This window comes from Mastomys coucha, unplaced genomic scaffold (assembly GCF_008632895.1).
Source record: "Mastomys coucha isolate ucsf_1 unplaced genomic scaffold, UCSF_Mcou_1 pScaffold3, whole genome shotgun sequence".
Classification (NCBI taxonomy): domain Eukaryota; kingdom Metazoa; phylum Chordata; class Mammalia; order Rodentia; family Muridae; genus Mastomys; species Mastomys coucha.
In genome coordinates this window covers 46635631-46654958 of record NW_022196909.1, presented here as the reverse complement: position 1 = coordinate 46654958, position 19328 = coordinate 46635631, and the positions used below count along the sequence as shown (strand labels likewise).

The 19328-nt window shown below is 52.6% G+C and overlaps 1 protein-coding gene across 9 annotated transcripts in view; it reads left to right on the top strand.

Moving 5' to 3' along the window:
* The window catches only part of Brpf3 (bromodomain and PHD finger containing 3), a 37353-nt gene that overhangs the window by 385 nt on the left and 17640 nt on the right, over positions 1 to 19328 (top strand). The window contains exons 1-8 of one of the 9 annotated variants that reach the window (XM_031346928.1): positions 1184 to 1350; positions 3260 to 3310; positions 5526 to 6993; positions 10088 to 10244; positions 13581 to 13712; positions 15954 to 16082; positions 16386 to 16698; positions 17224 to 17526. In XM_031346928.1, coding sequence (XP_031202788.1) covers positions 5552 to 6993; positions 10088 to 10244; positions 13581 to 13712; positions 15954 to 16082; positions 16386 to 16698; positions 17224 to 17526 — 2476 coding nt within the window. In that variant the 5' untranslated portion in view covers positions 1184 to 1350; positions 3260 to 3310; positions 5526 to 5551. Of the gene's footprint in view, positions 1 to 143; positions 260 to 429; positions 805 to 1183; positions 1356 to 1673; positions 1744 to 3259; positions 3311 to 5525; positions 6994 to 10087; positions 10245 to 13580; positions 13713 to 15953; positions 16083 to 16385; positions 16699 to 17223; positions 17527 to 19328 lie in introns of those variants that run through there. The other 8 variants (XM_031346932.1, XM_031346934.1, XM_031346935.1 and 5 more) reach the window with 8 other exon arrangements.

The following is a 19328-nucleotide window of genomic DNA, read 5'->3' as shown; positions in this document are numbered from 1 at the left end:
CACCGGCTCGAGGTTTCCCCCGGCTGTCCGCGCTGGGGGAGGGGACGGGTGGACATCGCTAGACCTTTGTCCTGGGGGCCTGCGGAGGGGCGACTTTCCGGCAGCTGCGTAGCCACCTGCGCTCCGGGAAGAAGCCACACACCGTGTGGCCCTCGGGGGTCGCCCCGGGGCGAGCTCCGTGGGGTGGGAGGGGTGGATGGGGTGAGGGAGCACGGGCGTTCCCACCTCGGGGGCCGCCCCACACTCTGCCTGGGATGGGGTAAGCCGCGATTCCGAGTGGGAACCCCGGGACTACACGAGCTCCGGGGCAGGCCCGGGGGGGGGAAGCGGGGCCCCGCCGCGTGCGCACCGCCACCGTGAGGCCGAGCCGGGGACGGTGCCCCGTGGAGGTGGCGCTGCCGCCGCCACTGCTGCCGCCGCGCCGGGCTGGGGCTGGGGCTCGGGCGGGGGCATCCGCGCCGGTCTCCCCGCGCTTTCGCGCTCCCGCTTCGCGTGCGGCGGCTCGAGCCGGGGAGGGAGCGAGGGAAGGGGTGGAGGTGGCGGGGGGGAGGCCGAGGGGCGGATCCTGCCTGGGGGCTGATCCCTCCCTCCCCTCGGCCGGGCTCCGTGGCGGCGGCGGCGGCGGTGGCGGCGGTGGCTCCATTCCCCCTCCTCCCCCGGGAGCGGCGGCCGGGCCGGGGGAGACGGAGCGGAGGGAGGGCCGGAGCGGGAGGAGGCCGCGCACGGAGCTGCTCGCTGGCTCGCCCGCCCGCCCGCCCGCGCTCAGGGGGCCCCCCGAAGCGAGGGGCCCGGCCGGCGGCAGAGGTAAAATGGGGGCGGCGGCGGCGGCGGCGGGGGGCGGCGGGGAGAGAGCGCCGCGCGCCAACGGGCAGCCGGGGCGCACAGGGGATGTCCCGAGGGGGCGCGGGGGGTGACGCGCGAGCTCTCCCCTGGAGCGAGGGCGGCAACGAGGCCGGGGAAAGCGCGCGAGAGGGAGCTGCAAAAGCGAGGACCCCCTCCCGCACCCGCCATCTTGTTTCTCCCCGGTCCTGGCAGCCGGACGGCTAAGCCCCGCCCTCCCCGTGCTCTTCCATTGGCCAGGCTGGGACAGAGTCCCGCCCTCGGGGGACGGCCTTGGCGCGCGCGTTTACCCCTTGACGGGCAGGTCGGGCGGCCAATGAGTGCTCGCATCTCTGCGTCTTTTTTTTTTTTTTCCTCTTTCAAGGGGGTGTCGTGAAGATTCCACTGGCAGAGGTGTCCCTTTCAAAGGACAGGGACCTTGTCTGGAGTCCTACCTGTCTCATGAGTCTCTTGTGTGGCGTGCAGGGCGGGTTCCGTCCAATTGTTGAAACTCCTCCTTCGGGGGCCAGGGTGAGGTGTGCGAGTTGGGGGTCAGGGGGCCGCTGAGAACGTCTCTGGAGGGCGGTGTTGGGGTCACTCGGCAGTTTGTGTGTGGGAAGAGTTGTGTACGTGAAGAAACTCCCGCCAAAAAAAAAAAAAAAGATACCAACCCTGGTCTAGGGATTAGCTAGCTCCTTGTAGGCGAACTCTTCGTTAATCCCCAGCTGTAGCCCAGTCCGATCCCCGTGATCGTGGGAGCCCCGAGTGGGGATGGAGACGATTACTGAGACTCCAGAATGGGGTTCTTGGTAGACTCTTCAGAATTGATACTGAAGTATGTTTCCTCTCTCCAGAGGCTACTTACTTGCCTTTGGAGAATTGGGAGATGAGTCTGTTGGCTGGGACTACTTCTGAGACCTTGAGGTTTGTACACCCATCTAGTGCCCCCAGGGCTTCGGGAAGTTGAGCAGAGAAGTGCAGGTAAAGGTCCTGTGTCCTTGAGCTCCTGATGGTGGTGTATGCCTGCCTCACGTTGCTCCTAAGCCATGTTAGCTTAAGTCACACCTTGGGACTAAAAGAGGCCTTTACCCTGTGGATGTCAGCGATGACTCATTGATCATCCTTAAGAAGTAGATATTTTTGCCCTTGCTTTTGTTAAATTTTTAATTTTTAAGTCTTATGTGACTGGTAATATGCCTGGTTCTCCTGAGAATCCAGAAAAGGGCTTCCAATACCCTGGAACCGGAGTTACAGACGGTTGTGATCCACAATGTGGGTGCTGGGTATCAAACGTAGGCCCTCTCACCTACTGAGTTATTTCTTCAGCATCTATATAACTTATAAAATAATTTATGTGCATTGGTTGTTTTGCCTTCGTGTATGTCTTAACAGACGTTAAGGGCGTTAGGTCCCCCCGAAACTGGAGGTTACAGACACTTGTTAGCTGTCATGTGAGAGCTAGGAATTGAAAACCTGGGTCCTCCAGAAGAACAGGCAGCGCTCTCAACTGCGCTGAGCCATCTCCCCAGGCCTATGAACATTTTGCTTTTCTTTAAAGGAGAGCCTCACTACGTGAGGTGGTAGTCTATAAAACTGTAGATATGGTTGGCCTCAAGTTCCAGAGAGCCAGGCCCGCTTCTGCCTCCCGGGTACTGTCCTGCAAAGTGTGTGCCAGTACCACCCAGCGGTGTCTTAGCAGAGAAATTAAAAACGCTGTCCAGGTTCCATAGGACCAGGATTAGAACCTAGGGTTGGTGCAGAGCATCTTCATAGAGATCATTATGACTTTTGGTGTTTGTAGCCTCTCAGCTTGGCTAGCAGATCTGGATTCCCATCAGCTTTGGTCGAGTCACACATTTTTCTGAGTTTCTGTTTTCTCATGGCTGAAATGGAGGTGATCTCTGTACAGTCTCCTGAAGTAGTTGTGAGAAATACTAAGAAGAGAAGGCCCTTGTAGTTAAAGAATGCTGAATGTAGTCCTCATATCTTAAGAGAGGATGGCCTTGGTAACTGCCTGCAGCTGCTCCTCAGGGGTAGAGAATGCTGGGGGAAGCTCCCGGGGTAGATTAGATACAAGTCTCAAGGGAGAGGGATTTCTGAGGTCATTGTACATGGAGAATTCACCTCAGATACCATCCCAGTCACCTTGTCCTTGAGTCCAATGAAGATCTCAGACTACTTAGGATTTAAAAGATTCCTTAGAGGCCTTCCCAGAGCTTGCCAGGTTTGTGGTTGGAAGTGTCCTAAGCGGTTATCTTAAGTATTGCCTTCTGCCGGAAGTACTCCACGTATCATATTATTTATAGTCTGAAGCATTTCATGTGTCTTTACTCTAGACAGGCCAAAGAGATAGGGCTTGTAGCCTTGAGACGTTTTGGGAAACGCTTTAGACCTGTGATTTTATTTATTTATTTATTTACTTACTTACTTATTTATTTAGATACAGATTCTCACTGTGTAGCCCTGCCTGGCCTGGAACTCACGAACTGAAGTAAGTACTCTGCCTCCTAAGTGCTGGGATTAGAGACCTGCCCCACTAAAGCCAACACTACACTGGTGACATTCTGATTCTCTGACGGAACTCATTCTTTGTCTATAAAGCTTGGAAGTGGATGATAATCTTAATTGTTCACCAATATTGTCCTTGCCTCCCCTACATCCTGAGTTCTAGGACAGCCAGGGCGATGTAGAGAGACCCTGTCTCAAAGAAACAAACCACGTGGTCTTGTTGTGTTGCGGACTTTGACCTCAGACAGTCATTCCGACCTAGTATCTGCCTCCTGAAACCTTTAGCATCATCTTTTCCATAGTCAACTGTTTGATTCACTGCATGGATCATTATAATAATAGACCTTATCTTGTGTCACATTCTAAAGATCTGGGTGCATTTCTGTCCCCTAAGTGGGATACGACTCCTTGAGGACAGGGATCATAATGCTTAACATCAGGGCTAGGGCCAAGCAGTGGTGGCGCACACCTCTAATCCCAGCACTTGGGAGGCAGAGGCAGGCGGACTTCTGAGTCCGAGGCCAGCCTGGTCTACAGAGTGAGTTCCAGGACAGCCGGGGCTACACAGAGAAACCCTGTCTCGGAAAAACAAAAACAAAAAAAAAAACAAAACAAAACCCATAAGGACTGGGGGAAGTGGCCCAGTGGGTAAAAGGCTTACTTACTGTGTAAGCTTAAAAAGGTGAGTTTGATCCCCAGCACCCACCTAAAACTCAAGTGCAAAGTGCTGCTCTAACTCCACGTTTTGGGTGTAGTGGATTGGCCTCAGACTTACAAGAAACCTAACCTTGTCTTTGACAAAGGCCTGGCCATGTATCCTTAAACCTATTTATATCAATTTTTATCTACTTCTCCCTTGGGAGAGAGAGAAAAAGGTAAAAGGAGGGAGATGCCGTGGGTTAGGAATCAAGAAAGCAACGCCCTGAGGGCTGGCAATTAGAGTTAAGAACAGCCTAGATGCCTTACAGTAAGCAATAACTCAGGGTTATCGATAAAAAATAGACTTTAACAACATAGAGGGTGAGTATCTGCCCAGCCCTGGTGCTGATTAAGGCTTATTGTAAATAATTAAAGTTGTGTGTCTTTTATCCAAAAACTAAATGATCAAAGGCAGGGTAGAAACCCCAAACTGAACGTAAATTACAACAGTTGGGGGACAGAGACCCGTAGCTCTCGGGCGCTCACTGTCTAGCCAGTGTAACTGAAGCCCCAAACTCCAGATTCAGGGAGAGATTTCATCTCAAAAATAACGAGATGGCTCATGATTGAAGAAGATACCTGCCTTCAGTTTCTGGCAGACACACGCATGTATACACGTCACACACACAAATACAGAAGTATGTAGTTTAATCGCCTAGCATCTACGTGCTTTGAGCTCACTTATCTATCTTTTCAGACGCCAGCGAATGAGATAGGCAACTCCTTCCTCCATGAACTTCACAGTCAGCTAGGGGTAGAGAATAATAAACCTAGTAAATAGGCAAATTACATAGCCTAGAAGATGGCATTACCAAAAAATCAGAATAAAAATAGGATGTACAGCCCATTGCCGGGTGAGGTAAGGGGTTTGCAGGGGTTTTGTTGTTGGTTTTTTTTTGTTGTTTTTTTCCAAGACACGGTTTCTCTGTGTAGGCCTGGCTGCTCTGGACTCCATTGTATAGACCAGGCTAGCCTCGAACTCAGAGATCCACTTGTCTCTGCCTCTTGAGAGCTAGGATTTAAAGGAGGTTCGCGCCACCACTGCCCAGCTGGGATTTGCAATTTTAAAGTAATCAGAAAAAAAGTTGATAAGTGATGTTTATAAAGGGATTTAGAGAGAGATGCTTTGTGAATGCTTTTAGAGCACCTGTTCTCAACCTGTTTGTCGGGGCCCCTTTGGGGAGCAGGCACGGTCAAACGACCGTTTCACAGGGGTTGCCTAAGATCATTGGAAAACACAGGTATTTACAGTACAGTTCATAACTAGCAAAATTACAGTTATGTAGTAGTAGCTGTATGGTTGGGGGGGTCACCACTACATGGGGAACTGCATTAAACGGTTGCAGTGTTGGGAAGGTTGAAAACCACTGCCTTATAGGGATATTATATTGTTTAGACAGGAAACATTTTGTGATGTCCATTTGAATGAATGGCAGGGTGAATGAACGCATATAGGCAGTAGATATCCAGCTCACACTCCCGTGGCCTTCCCTCCTCAGGCTTGTCTTCGCCGTTTCCATTTGCCATGAGGAAGCCTCGCCGGAAGTCACGGCAGAATGCCGAGGGCCGGCGATCCCCGTCCCCATACAGTCTTAAGTGCTCACCCACCCGAGAGACCCTGACTTACGCCCAAGCCCAGAGGATTGTGGAGGTCGACATCGATGGCCGCCTCCATCGGATCAGCATTTACGACCCGCTCAAGATCATCACTGAAGACGAGCTGACCGCTCAGGATATCATCGAATGCAACAGCAACAAGGAGAACAGTGAGCAGCCCCAGTTCCCCGCCAAGTCCAAGAAACCGGCATCGAAGGGCAAGAAGAAGGAGTCCTGCTCCAAGCATGCGCCCGGGACCTCCTTCCACCTCCCCCAGCCCAGCTTCCGGGTGGTGGATCCGGGTAGCCAGCCGGAAGCGCCCCCATTGCCTGCTGCTTACTACCGCTTCATCGAGAAGCCTCCGGAAGACCTGGACGCCGAGGTGGAGTACGACATGGACGAGGAGGACATTGCCTGGCTAGACATGATAAACGAGAAGCGCCGAGCAGACGGGCACAGCTCGGTGTCAGCAGACGCCTTCGAGCTGCTGGTGGACCGGCTAGAGAAGGAGTCGTACCTGGAGAGCCGCAGCAGTGGGGCCCAGCAGTCCCTCATCGACGAGGACGCCTTCTGCTGCGTGTGCCTGGACGACGAGTGTCACAACAGCAACGTCATCCTGTTTTGTGACATCTGCAACTTAGCTGTGCACCAGGAGTGCTACGGTGTCCCCTATATCCCAGAGGGCCAGTGGCTGTGTCGCTGCTGCTTGCAGTCTCCCTCTCGGCCCGTGGACTGCGTCCTGTGCCCCAATAAAGGTGGGGCCTTCAAACAGACCAGCGATGGCCACTGGGCCCATGTAGTCTGCGCCATCTGGATCCCCGAAGTCTGCTTCGCGAATACCGTGTTCCTGGAGCCTATTGAGGGCATCGACAACATTCCACCCGCCCGCTGGAAGCTAACCTGCTACATCTGCAAGCAGAAAGGGCTGGGCGCAGCCATCCAGTGCCATAAAGTGAACTGCTACACCGCCTTCCACGTGACGTGCGCACAGCGGGCCGGGCTCTTCATGAAGATTGAGCCCATGAGAGAAACCAGCCTGAACGGCACCATCTTCACGGTGCGCAAGACTGCCTACTGCGAGGCCCACTCTCCAAGCGCGGGCCCTGCCAGGAGAAAGGGCGACTCCCCAAGGAGCCTGAGCGAGACCGGGGACGAGGATGGGCCGAAAGAGGGCGGAGGGGAGGAGGAGCAGGAAGAGGCTGAGGAGGAGGGCCAGGAAGGCCAAGGAGGGGTGGGCAGCCCCCTCAAGGGGGTGTCCAAGAAGGGTAAGATGAGTGGAAAGAAGATCAAGAAGGAGCCAGAGGAGGCTGGCCGAGAGACACCCTCCGTCTCTGTCCCCATGGTCACGGTCCCACAGATACCGTCTTACAGGTGAGCCTTATGAGAAGGTCTCTTGCGGGACTCCTGGTTTGTTCTTCACAGTAGCCCAGGTCTCCCCCTCATACGGCTGATGGATGCCTGGTCTCCTCCGTGCTCCCAAATGGAGCCTGGGCCTTTGGAGCCTGGGCCTGTGTTGTGGTTTTGTCCCTGCCCTCGGAGTAATGTGTTTCCTTTGGTTCCGAGTGACATAAATTACTTAAGTTGCTTGATAACCACGGTGACACAGTGTAATAACTAACGAGGTAGTTTTCACAGTGGCACTAAATGGCATTGTGAACAGGATAGTTCTCCACTGTTAACTATTCCATGGATGGCTAGATGGTTATCCTCTCTGGTCCTTGTATGTCCAGGCTGTGTCATTAGACTGCCTCATCTCTGTGACAGCCCCAAGGGCTCTCACAACAGCTTCCCAAAACCCGATTCCAAGTGGTGGGGGGGCTGTAAGTGTTGAGCACCTGCTTATGAGGGGTGTGTGCGAGTGGGGCAGTCCTCCTCTTGAGACGCTTGGAATTTGAGGAAAGTGGGGCCTTATAACCAAGCCTCAGAGTCCTCAGAGAGAGCCCCGCACCCGTGTCGAGCCTTCTGCTTGATAGCTGGGGGTGTTGCAGGCTTGGGAGCTCAGCGGGAACACTTTCTGTTTCCTGTACCGTGGTAACTGGGTGTGGCGGTACACACCTTGAACCCTAGCGCTTGGGAGGCAGAGGCAGACACATTTCCAGAAGTTTAAGTCGAGGCTGGTATGTATACATATGTATATATAATGAGCTCTAGGCCAGTGAGGGCTGCGCAGTGAGCCCATCCATGTCTAGAAAAGGGTAGAACCTTAGAGAAGGAGGGAGCCTTGGCAACTGTCCATCTAATGTAGTCCTTGCGCCTTCTCCCACATTCCCAGATGAAGACACCACGGCCACGGGAGGTAAAGTTGCTCTCTCCTTTGTTCATTCAATGAGGTATTTATTGAGCACTCACTACTTGCCACATCCCGTTCTAAGGTGGAGAGGGGCAGATTCCGGGCTGCGAGCACTGGGCGGCCTGGATTAGGAGGTTATGGATAAAGGGACATCTGGCAGGTTGTAGGAAGCTGGCATCGTGAGGGGACAGGCGGCCAGACCTGCTAACGCTGGAAAGGTACCAGAACAAGATCGGGACAGGAGGCTCTCTTATTTTGAGAACTTCAGCAACTCGGTGTCTTCAAGACAGAGCTGGTCTTGGCTACCTCTTTCTCGAGGTAACTGGGTCAGTGCCTAGACCCCGTTTGTAGGGTGGCCGTGCCCCGGGGTTAGCTTTCAGTTGTCTGTCATAGCTGTTTTCCCAGAAGCCAGGTTTGCTGGCTAAGAAGGAACACGTTTAGTACTTGTGTGACCTTTGCTAAGTTGCCTAATTGCTCTATGCCTGGGTTTATGAGCAGACTCACCAGAGTTAAATCCTTAGCACGGTACCTGGCAGGTAGTAAGCGCTCAATAAATGGTGGCTCCTGCTGCTGCTGCTATCTTACTGTATCCCCCGCCCCACCCGCACAAACGCTCTTGACCCCACCGTGGCCAGGAGGTAGAGGGAGGGGGCTGGCCTGCAAGTGGGCAGGTGTGCTTGGCCTGTGTGCTGGTGGGAAAGGCCTGGGTAAGCTTGGCTTTGGGGCAAGAAGCTCTGACTGGAGGCGGGGAGCGGCAGCACCCGCCCTACTTGCCCCATCTTTCTTAAGTTTCACCTCGATAGGCTACAGTTAGCTCTCCTCCCTCGGAGTGTGGCGAAGAGATAAAGCAGAGGAAAACGGAGGGGCGCTGGGGCCTTGCTTACTCTGGGCATGGCCGTGCTGGTGAAGAGGTCATGGAGTCCGGTCCCACTTGGGTCCACCCACCTGGGTTCCTCGGCTGTCTGTCATCACTTGTAAGGAGGGGGACAATGCTCTCCTGGCAGGGTTCGATAGATCCCTTCCTGTCCAGCGCCTGTAGCAGTTACTAGTTAAAACCCAGACCTCACTTTGCTGGGTACTTTTTTTTTGTTTTTTTTTCAAGACAGGGTTTCTCTGTGTAGCCCTGGCTGTCCTGGAACTCACTCTGTAGACCAGGCTGACCTCGAGAAATCCGCCTGCCTCTGCCTCCCAAGTGCTGGGATTAAAGGCGTGAGTCACCACCACCCGCCTGCTGGCTACTTTTTTAGAGCTTCTACCCTCTATGTTAGATTTTTTGTTGCTGTTTTATCCTTTTTCCCTTTGATTCAAAATTTAGGCATTTTTAGGATGCTAAGAGTTTTTATTTTTTTTAAAGATTGATTTATTTATTATATGTAAGTACACAGTAGCTGTCTTCAGACATGCCAGAAGAGGGTGTCAGATCTTATTACGGATGGTTGTGAGCCACCATGTGGTTGCTGGGATTTGAACTCAGGACCTTCAGAAGAGCAGTCGGTGCTCTTAACCGCTGAGCCATCTCACCAGCCCCGCTAAGAGTTTTTAAATGAAAAAAAATCAGAGGTCAGCTGGCTATGGTGTTAAATGCCTACAATCTCATTTACTTGGGAGGTTGAGGCAGGAGGATCATAAGTACTAGGCCTGCCTGGGTAGTATAGTAAGACCCCCTCTCTCAGAACTATGCATCCACACACAACCCGTCAGAGGTCCAATTACTCTGAGGGGTTACATTGGGCACAGAAAGCAGTAACCTAGCATATTCTCTTTGAGCTTGGCTGTGGGCTACCCCAGGGTCTGGTGAGATCCTCGGCCACAAAAGGCAGGGCCTGGCAACCTAGCACGCAACTGCCGAGTTGTTGTCAAGAGGAGGCTGTGGGTTTGGAGCCCAGGCCTGCTTCTCAGTACCTGGACTGAAAGTATAGAGCTGTGAGAGACTTCCTTCAGAAGATCAGTTCTGCAAGGCAAGATAGAGAAGCGGGGGTAACACGCTTCATTCAGTCTGAGCTGCCTGACTGTCTGTTCTCAGCCCTCCCCTGAGGCCAGGCACTTGGCCGCTTCCTTCTGGTTTCCTCTGTAAGGTTCAGAAATGACCTGGGATCTGAGTGGGATGATGTACAGCCGTGCGTAGCCCGAGCTTCCCACTGACCTGTCTCTCACTCCCCTGTGCCTCTACCCAAGGTTGAACAAGATCTGTAGTGGTCTCTCCTTTCAGAGGAAAAACCAGTTCATGCAGCGGCTTCACAGCTACTGGCTACTGAAGCGGCAGGCCCGGAATGGCGTGCCCCTCATCAGGCGCCTGCACTCCCACTTACAGTCCCAGAGAAACGCTGAGCAGGTAGGTGCGGTGACTGTTGGCAGTTGTGAAGGAAGATGGGGGGGTGGAGGAGGTGCTGGAGGTAGGATGGTCCTCTTCCTCCTCCCACCAGGGAGCCTTTACCCATAGCAAATAACCTTGAGTGATCCGTCCAGAACAGTTTATCGGCACCGCAGAGATCTTAGACCTGGCAGGGGCCCCTTCTGAAGGGAGATGTTTTGCTTGGTTCATGCTCTATAGATAACGTCAGAGAACACTAAACTTCATCCATGTGCCATTAAGGAATGAAAACAAAGCCATTTCCTCTTGAATTAATTTGACCAAACTTCAGTTCTTTACTTCCCTCCCTGTATGTTTGCCTTCCATCTGTCTGGCCTGTCTGTCTGTTGCCTCTGTGTGTGTGTGTGTGTGTGTGTGTGTGTGTGTGTGTGTGTTTGTGTGTGTTTTGTCTGTCATGCCTATGAGTTTATGCCTGTGTCTGATGTCTGCCCTGCTGTTCCTAACAGGGTTTTCCTCTGTGTTAATTGGACAGCACAGAAACGATGGGATGGGAGATTCTGGTTTGTCTGTTTGTTTGTTTAAGATTTATTTTGTGTGTACAAGTATTTGGCCTGCATGAATGTTGTGTACCATGTAGGTGTCTGTTGTTCACAGAGACCAGAGAGGGTGTTGACTGACCTGGGACTGAAATTATAAAGGTTGTTAACTACCATGTAGGTGTTGGGAACCGAACCCTGTCCCCTGCGAGAATGGCCAGTGCTCTTAAGTGCTCTGCCGTGTCTCCAGCCCAAATGAGGGATTCCTTACCGAAAAATTTGACAGTTTTATAAAGAAGAAGTCATTGTACCCTGACCTAGAATCACTCAATACTGCAAATAGACCTTAACAAGCTATATCCACATGGATGAATATTTAAGGTCACTTCTAACCTGTTGACTGCTTTCAGCAAATGATTGTCACAGCACACATACAGACACATAGACACACACACACACACACGACTGTATCAAAGACGTGGAGAGAATATAACAAGATGAAAGCTATACTTAGGTTGTAAAAATGTATTGTTACAGGCTTGACTCAAGGATAAACTCCAGGACGGAGTGAGCGGCCAGTCCAGTGTCATGGTTATTATAGACAAAGCCCTCCAGATGTCTTAGGAGAGGTGGCTAGATGAGAGCAGAGTGACCCAATTGCATGAAATAAGAAAAGATGCCCTTTGCCCTTAAGCATATTTCATAGTAAATATGCAGTTGACAGTCTAACCGGTAGTCTGCAGCCTGTCCCATTGTGGCAGCCATTACATGTTTAGTGTTTTCTGCTCCTAGTTAGCCCCTTCCCATTGCCCACAGCGTCACCCGCTCCATCCCATCCGCCTGAGGACCCCCCCGCACTACTGCAGAGAAGCACAAAGTTCACAGGACCCACGCACGCCTTGAGCTAGCCTTGTTTGCTCTCTCCGTCTGAGCCTCTGAGTCACAGGCCAGTCTGTCTGGCCTCTCTCAGACCGCTGCTTCCTTGACGTCTGTCTCTACAGCATTAGCAAGCTCCTCTCAGCCAGTCTGGACTCAGACTGTCGCCTTGACCATTGTCCCACACTGACATCATGGATCTCTGTGTCCGCAGGGTTCTGTGCACCTTTACAGCCTGTTTTGATTTCTTCTCTTTTTGTGTGTGTGTGTGAATGTGTGTGTGTGCATGTGTGTGCATGTGTGTATGCGTATGTGTGTACATGTATGTGTGTGCATGTGTGTGTATGTGTGTTTGTGCATATGAGTGTGTGTGCATGTGTGTGTATGTGTGTGTGCGCATATGTGTGTATGTGTGTGCATGTGTGTGCATGTGTGTGTATGTGTGTATGCGTATGTGTGTGCATGTATGTGTGTGTGTGTGTGTATGTGTCGCATCTTGTGAGTGTGATGACACATGCTGATACCAGGCGTCTTCCAGGCTCTGTTACTGAACTTTGAACTCAGTGATTGGCTAGACTGGCTGTAGCGAGCTGTAGGCTTGTCCATGTCTCCCCTGCGTATATACGGCTCTTAGAATGCTGCTTACCTAGCAAACCTTCCCAACTGCACCGCTCCCTATCCAGACGCCTCTCTGTTTGTATCCTCTCAACAATTAAGAATAAAACTGCCCTGCTGGGCAGTGGTGGCACACGCCTCTGATCCTAGCACTGGAGGCAGAGGCAGGAAGGTCTTTGTGAGTTTCATGCTACCCTGGTTTACAAAGCGAGTTCCAGGACAGCCAGAGCTGTTACACAGAGAAACTCAGTCTCAAAAAAAAAAAAAAAAAAAAAAAGCAAAAGGTTTATTTTGTTTTTAATTTGTGTACGTATTATATATGTGTAGGGAGTATACGTGCGTGAGAACTGGTGCCTCAGAGGCCACAGGGGTTTCTCTCAGTGTTCTCTATCCCATTTATGGCCCAGGCTTTGGTTTCTTTGAGTTGTCACAATCCTGTGTTGCAAAGGCTCTTCTAGGACAGGAGTCACTGATTTTTTTCAGATCTATTTTATTTATGTTTTTACTTCTCAAGTGTGTCTGAGTATGTCTGTGTTTAAACACTAAGCATGTAGTGGCTGCCACTGTGTAGGTACCTGTAGAGACCAGAGGAAAGCAGACTTTCCTAGGAGCTGGAGTTAAGGAGGTTGTAAACCGGCCCTCTACAAGAGCAGTTTGTAAACCGGCCCTCTGCAAGAGCGGTCCCACTCTCCAGCCCTGCATTTGCTGGCTTGTTCACTGTTTGACCACACTTTTTTTCTTCTTTTTAAAGATTTCTTTATTTCATGTATGTGAGTACACTCTAGCTGTCTTCAGACACACCAGAAAAAGGGCATTGGATCTCATTACAGATGGTTTGTGAGCCACCATGTGGTTGCTGGGATTTGAACTCAGGACCTCTGGAAGAGCAGTCAATGCTCTTACCCACTGAGCCATCTCTCCAGCCCTGACAAACTATTTTAAACCACCATCTACTAGTAAACTTCACTGTTTTCTAGCCAAGGCAACGCTGTAGGGTGAGATTCCTTCAACCCCTTAGGCTTACAGGGTTTCTTCAGAAATGCCTTGTAGCTCTGAGGGCCATAGCCCGCCAGCGGTGTCCCCGGGGCTGGGGAAGCAGTCGGAAGCCACTCTTCAGTTTTTTCTTGTACAGCGCTGAAGAAGCACCCTAGCACCAGGAAGCCTGGGCGAGGGGCTTCAGCAACCTCAGGGCTGGCGGAAGGCAGGGGTCCCAATGGCTGAAGCCCTCGGAGGCTGAACCGGGGACTGTGTGGGAGGGGAGGAGATGCAGCCCCCTTGGGGACTGTGTGAGGGGAGGAGATCACAGCCCCCCTGTTCTTACCTTGCTCAGCGGGAGCAGGACGAGAAGACAAGTGCGGTGAAGGAAGAGCTGAAATACTGGCAGAAACTCCGCCATGACCTGGAGCGAGCGCGGCTGCTGATCGAGCTCATCCGCAAAAGGGAGAAGCTCAAGAGAGAGCAGGTGAGCGGAGCCCCAGCCAGCCAGGCTCTCACTAGGGCCCCTTCTTCTCTCTGTGGCATCAGAGGACTCGGGGCGCCTCTCGGGTGCCAGCATTCTTTGTCCCTCTTGTGCTGTGAGCCCTGTGGGCTCCATGTTCTGCTCACTGGGTATCGGGTGGAGCCCGCTGCTGGAGGCATCTATGTTTTGAGGTTCGACTCGTTTGGGCTGGAGCCTGTGCTTAGTTCCTCACACCTGGGCCTCGACTGGAGTTTCTGGCTTAGAAGTTTTTGGAGGGATGCTGACCTGAATGTTTTGAAAAAGCTTCTGGAGCCGTTTTACGGCATTGCCAGGTTCTCCCTGGGCCGTAAGCATTTGTGGACTCGGAGTCCGTTTAAAATTTCCAGTCTCAGTTCAAGAACACTCAGAGTCCCCCACCCCAGGGAATGAGAAGGTCGGTGATGTAGCATGTGGCTAAGGAGGGTGTGTGTTGTTGCTGGACTGGGTCTAAAGCCTGGCTCTGTTACTTTGTTTCTGTAACATTAAACCTCTGTTTTCTCACCTTTAGTATAGAGATGACGACTATAAAGATAGATGAATTCATGTTTGTCAAAGTTGAGAATACTGCCTGGCACATAGTCAGGGCTGGAGAGGGGTAGCCGCTGCTGTTAGGAATGGTAGCACCAGCCCTCTGTCCCGCTGGAGTGTCTGCGAGAGTTCTCCACACATGGCACAGAGCAAATATTATTAATTGAACGGATGACAAGCCCAAACTATTCTCTCTAGTCCAAGAATAGCAGCTGTTACTCGAATGCTTTGCGGGCGTGGGTTAAAATTCTCCCTCCTCCTGCCATGCAGTTCAGTAGCCACACACCCCTCTTCTCCCTCCTCCTGCCATGCAGTTCAGTAGCCACACACCCCTCTCTGCTAGGCCAACAGCTCGAGCTCCACTCCGTGTCCTAGCGTGAGTGGGCAGAGAGGACATCTCAAGACCGTCCCAGGTCAAGCTGCTGTTTGTACCCCGGCTTGGGCCTATAGCTTAGATTGTCTTCCTGCCTCGGGTTCATAAAAAAGAGAGGGAGGAGGAAGAGGCCTTGGCTCTTTTGATGTTGATGTGGCCAGGAGCAGGAGCCTGTCAGCCTTACTCAGGGCTCTTTCATCAGAGCGAAGGCCCGGGCTCAGTCACTTCTCAGTTTGTTTTCCAGCCAGGTAAATCTGGTAACTCACTCATGTCGCCAAATTCCATGTACCAGATTTTTTTTTTTTTTTTTTGGTTTTAGATTTTTGAGACAGGGTTTCTCTGTGTAGCCCTGGCTATCCTGGAACTCACTCTGTAGACCAGACTGGGCTCGAACTCAGAAATCTGCCTGCCACTGCCTCCCAAGTGCTACGATTAACGTGTACCAGATTCTAAAGTGGGGTCATGAATTTCTGCTTCAGCTAACTGAGACAATACAGGGAGAAGAGCCGTGTGGCTTAACGATTTTCAGGAATACTGTGGCTGACTGGAGCCCCATGCTAACTGCCCTGTTAAGCTCTGTGACCCGGAGCCAGTCTCTTGATCTCTCCGTGACCCTACTTCCTCTGTGTGAAATGTCTCTCTGTACGGACCTGGACACTCAGTGTTACAGAAGATGCTTAGACTGGTCCCTCGCATCCGCCCCCAGACACACATCTACACATAACTAAAAATAAATCTTTAAAAAATGCTTGGGCCGTTACCTGAGACCTAGCACAGATTATGACTAGTGTTAGTTACCACAGTCGGTAATTGCTAGGACTTCCGTAAGTTCTGGTCTGGTTCTTGATGAATAGAAAACACTGGTAAAGTAGCCGTTCTAGTCTGTTCACTGCCGCCAGGATAGACTATCACAGACTGTTAGCGAAGGAAGGAAAGCAGGTTTGGCTCCCAAGTCTGGAGGCTGGGAGTAAGGGCATGGTGGTAGGCTGGTGAGAGGGTCCATCCTACAGTATGTCCCAGTGGGAAAGCAGACGAGCCAGCGGGCACACTTGGGAGCTTGCCCCAACAGCAGTCACTTCCAGGCCCATGATCCGTCCCGAGGGCCAAGCCCACAAGGATGCCAGCACCTCTCCGCCCTCGCACACTGTGAGTTGTGGCTCTGTGAAGTACACAGCTTGTGTGAGCCTTGGTGGGGGTGGCTGGCATCATCACCCGTGAGGATTTGTTACGCGCGGTTGTCGAGCAGGTCTGGAGGACTCGGCGTCTCTGTTGAGGTCCTCTGACCACTCCTACTCTGATTGCAGGTCAAAGTGCAGCAGGCTGCCATGGAGCTGGAGTTGATGCCGTTCACCGTCCTGCTGAGGACAACTCTGGACCTGCTGCAGGAGAAGGACTCTGCACACATCTTTGCTGAACCTGTCAGCCTGAGTGAGGCAAGTTGCCCCTCTAGGCAGGAAGTCTGCCCTGGAAATAGCCTGAGGAGAGCAAGCAAGGGTTGGGCCACAGGCCATCCAGAATTGAGGGTGGGGTGCTGGCTGGCTGGCTGGCTGGCTGGCTAGTAGACTTGCTCAGGGCGAGGGGTCTGTCTGTAGGAGGTTTGGGTAGACCAGGCCTGAGGCTCGTGGTGAGCCAGACATGGCCACAGCAGAGAATTGGGAGGCCAAGAGTAGCAGTGAAGGGTGCGCCCGTGAGGCTCATAAATAGTTGTTGTAATTGTACAGGTTTTATATGTTTAGGTTCCAGATTACCTGGAATTCATATCCAAGCCAATGGATTTTTCTACTATGAGGCGGAAGCTGGAATCTCACCTGTACCACACCTTGGAGGAGTTTGAGGAGGACTTTAACCTTATAGTTACCAACTGCATGAAGTATAATGCTAAAGACACAATTTTCCACCGAGCAGCTGTCCGCCTGCGGGACCTGGGAGGGGCCATCCTGCGGCACGCCCGGCGGCAGGCAGAGAACATCGGCTATGATCCTGAGAGGGGCACCCACTTGCCCGAGTCACCCAGACTGGAGGACTTTTACCGATTCTCCTGGGAGGATGGTGAGGAGCCTGGATGGGTAGGGAGAAGGACCAGGAAGAGAGGCACCAGGACAGAGCCCAGACAGCTCAGAATCAGGGTGGGCGTCGGAGGTGCAAAGCTGTGCCTGGGAGCACACACAGTGCTATAGGGAAGGCCGAGGCTTCTCCAGGAGTCTTCTGGATCCCGGCTGTGTGGCTCTGGAGCCTGGGGTGAGAGGACAGGAAGTAGAGTGTACCACACCCCGACCGTCCCCACTTGCTGCACAGTCACTCAGGCCAGGGATTGATAAGCCTCTGCATGCCCGCTGCATGGCTGTAGGTGTAACTGGGACTTGCTTCCTGCAGATGTTCCCACATTCTGCTCCGTCCCTCCTGGGCGGCAGTGTTGTAGGGCCAAGGCCCACACTCCCACTGCTGCTAGTCATCGGCCCAGCCCTTCCAGGAGCACAGTTTGCACCCAAAAGATGTCAGCTCTTTTCCCTCGCCCTGCGCTGGGCTGGGCTGGGCTGGTCCTTCAGCCTCTTTGCCTTCCCTTCTCCCTGGCAGTGGACAACATCCTCATCCCAGAGAACCGGGCCCACCTGTCCCTAGAGGCACAGCTGAAGGAACTGCTGGAGAAACTGGATCTGGTGAACACGATGCGGTCCAGTGGGGCCCGTACCCGTCGCGTCCGCATGCTGCGCAGGGAGATCAATGCCCTTCGGCAAAAGCTAGCACAGCCACCGCCACCACAGCTCCTGTCACTGAACAAGACTGTGCCTAACGGGGAGCTGCCAGCAGGATCTCGGGGGGATGCAGCTGTGCCAGAGCAGGCTCTCCAAGAGGAGCCAGAAGATGAAGGGGACAGAGGTGAGAGAGCCACAGGCAGGCAGGGTGCTGGGTGGGTAGCGAGTTAGGAGGAGTGACCCTGCGTGGTAGGCAAAGCCCTTGGAAGTTGTGGGGTAGGGGTGTCTCTGTTCCCAGGGGACCCAGGTATTCCAGAATGGTTAGTTTTAGGGTTGTGGAGAGGTTCAGAGAGGTTAGGGCGCTAGAGCCCAGCAGGTCCCCAGCAGGTCCCCAGCAGGTCCCCCAGCAGGTCCAGAGCATGCAGTTGCACGTCTGAAGTGTCTCTGCACCTTGCGTGTTCTAGCTAAGCCAGCCTGCTCTTTACCCCTGCATCCAGAGCTCTGAGAACAGGTTACCCTTGGCTATGGGGGGGATGAGCAGAGAAGTGAGGACCTTCCTTGTAGCCTGGACTCGTGGTTTGGATCCCAGCTGGCCAGGGCTGTAGGCCCACCTAGCAGAGGAGGCGGACTACCAAAGGCCGCGTTGACGGAAGCAGGTGGCTTTCTCAAGTGAAAGTGATGTGACAGCCTACAGCTGAGCTGCTTCCCTCTGGTGTCTGCCCTTGCCTCGGCCCAAGGTTTGGGGAGACCTGTCACTCACAAAGCCTAACCACGGGTTTTGGTAAGGCTCAAATTGCAGAGATGGGCCTGTTTTGTTTGTAAGTCCGAGACATGGGAGAGAAGCCATCAGAAGAGACTATGGGAGACATGGGAGAGATGACATCAGAAGGCTATGCAACCATTAGCTTTCATGCGGCAGTCAGCATGTCATTTGAATTCCACTGCCTGACGGTGGCAGGGCAGGGTCATACACAGTGGGCCAGTTTGCCCTAGTGTCACCCAGAGGGTCACGTCTGGGCGGTGGCTTGTACAGTTTGCTGGAGGGCCGCTGAGTCCCTCATGTCTGCAAACACTCTCTCTGCCTGCTGGGCGCCCTCACAAACCAGAACTGAGGACAGGTGTGAGAGTTTAACCCTCAGTCCTGCAAGCTGACGCTTTGCCTTATTGACTGCGCTAGTGGCTCTCTGGGGCCTGGGTGCCATTTGAAACACAAACCTTTAGGCTCACTTGTAAGCCTCTCCCCTTAGTGATTTGCCTGCCTTTAGTCTGGAGTATACCCAGACTTAGAACTCTTCTTACAGAACTTCCTAGGTCAGTGTGTGTCAGCCTGCCGGGTCTCCGCCCCTCTAGCAAATCAAAACAAAAAAGTAATAACTTTATGGTTGAGGGTCACCACAAGAGGAGCTGCATTAAAGGGTCTGCTGAACAGGCCAGCTCAGTCAACAGGGTCTTGGGGGAAGGGGTGAGGATTTAAGAAAAGAAAAAAAAAAGACAATTAGACAACATTATGGTTTGCGGGGTTTATTTTATTTTTTTTTCAGTCTGCTTTTATATCATTCTGGGTACACACAAAGAAAAGGGTCAAAGACAAAGTAGGCCGGGCGGTGGTGGTGCATGCCTTTAATCCCAGCACTTGGGAGGCAGAGCCAGGCAGATTTCTGAGTTCGAGGCCAGCCTGGTCTACAGAGTGAGTTCCAGGACAGTCAAGACTACACAGAGAAACCCTGTCTCAAAAAAAAACAAAAAACAAACAACAAGCAAACAAAGACAAAGTCGTCAGGGAACTAACAAGGCTAAACAAAGGCCCCTTAATTACTGTATTCAGGGACTTAACAAGACCATCAAGATATGAAGAACACAGTCCTTCATCCTGAGCCTTGCCCTCACCCATTGCCAGATTCCTGCCTGACCCTACTTCCTTGTCCTAGCCCAATGTCCTCATCTCCCCTCACCTCCCCCCCCCCCTTTTTTTTTGGCTTTTCGAGA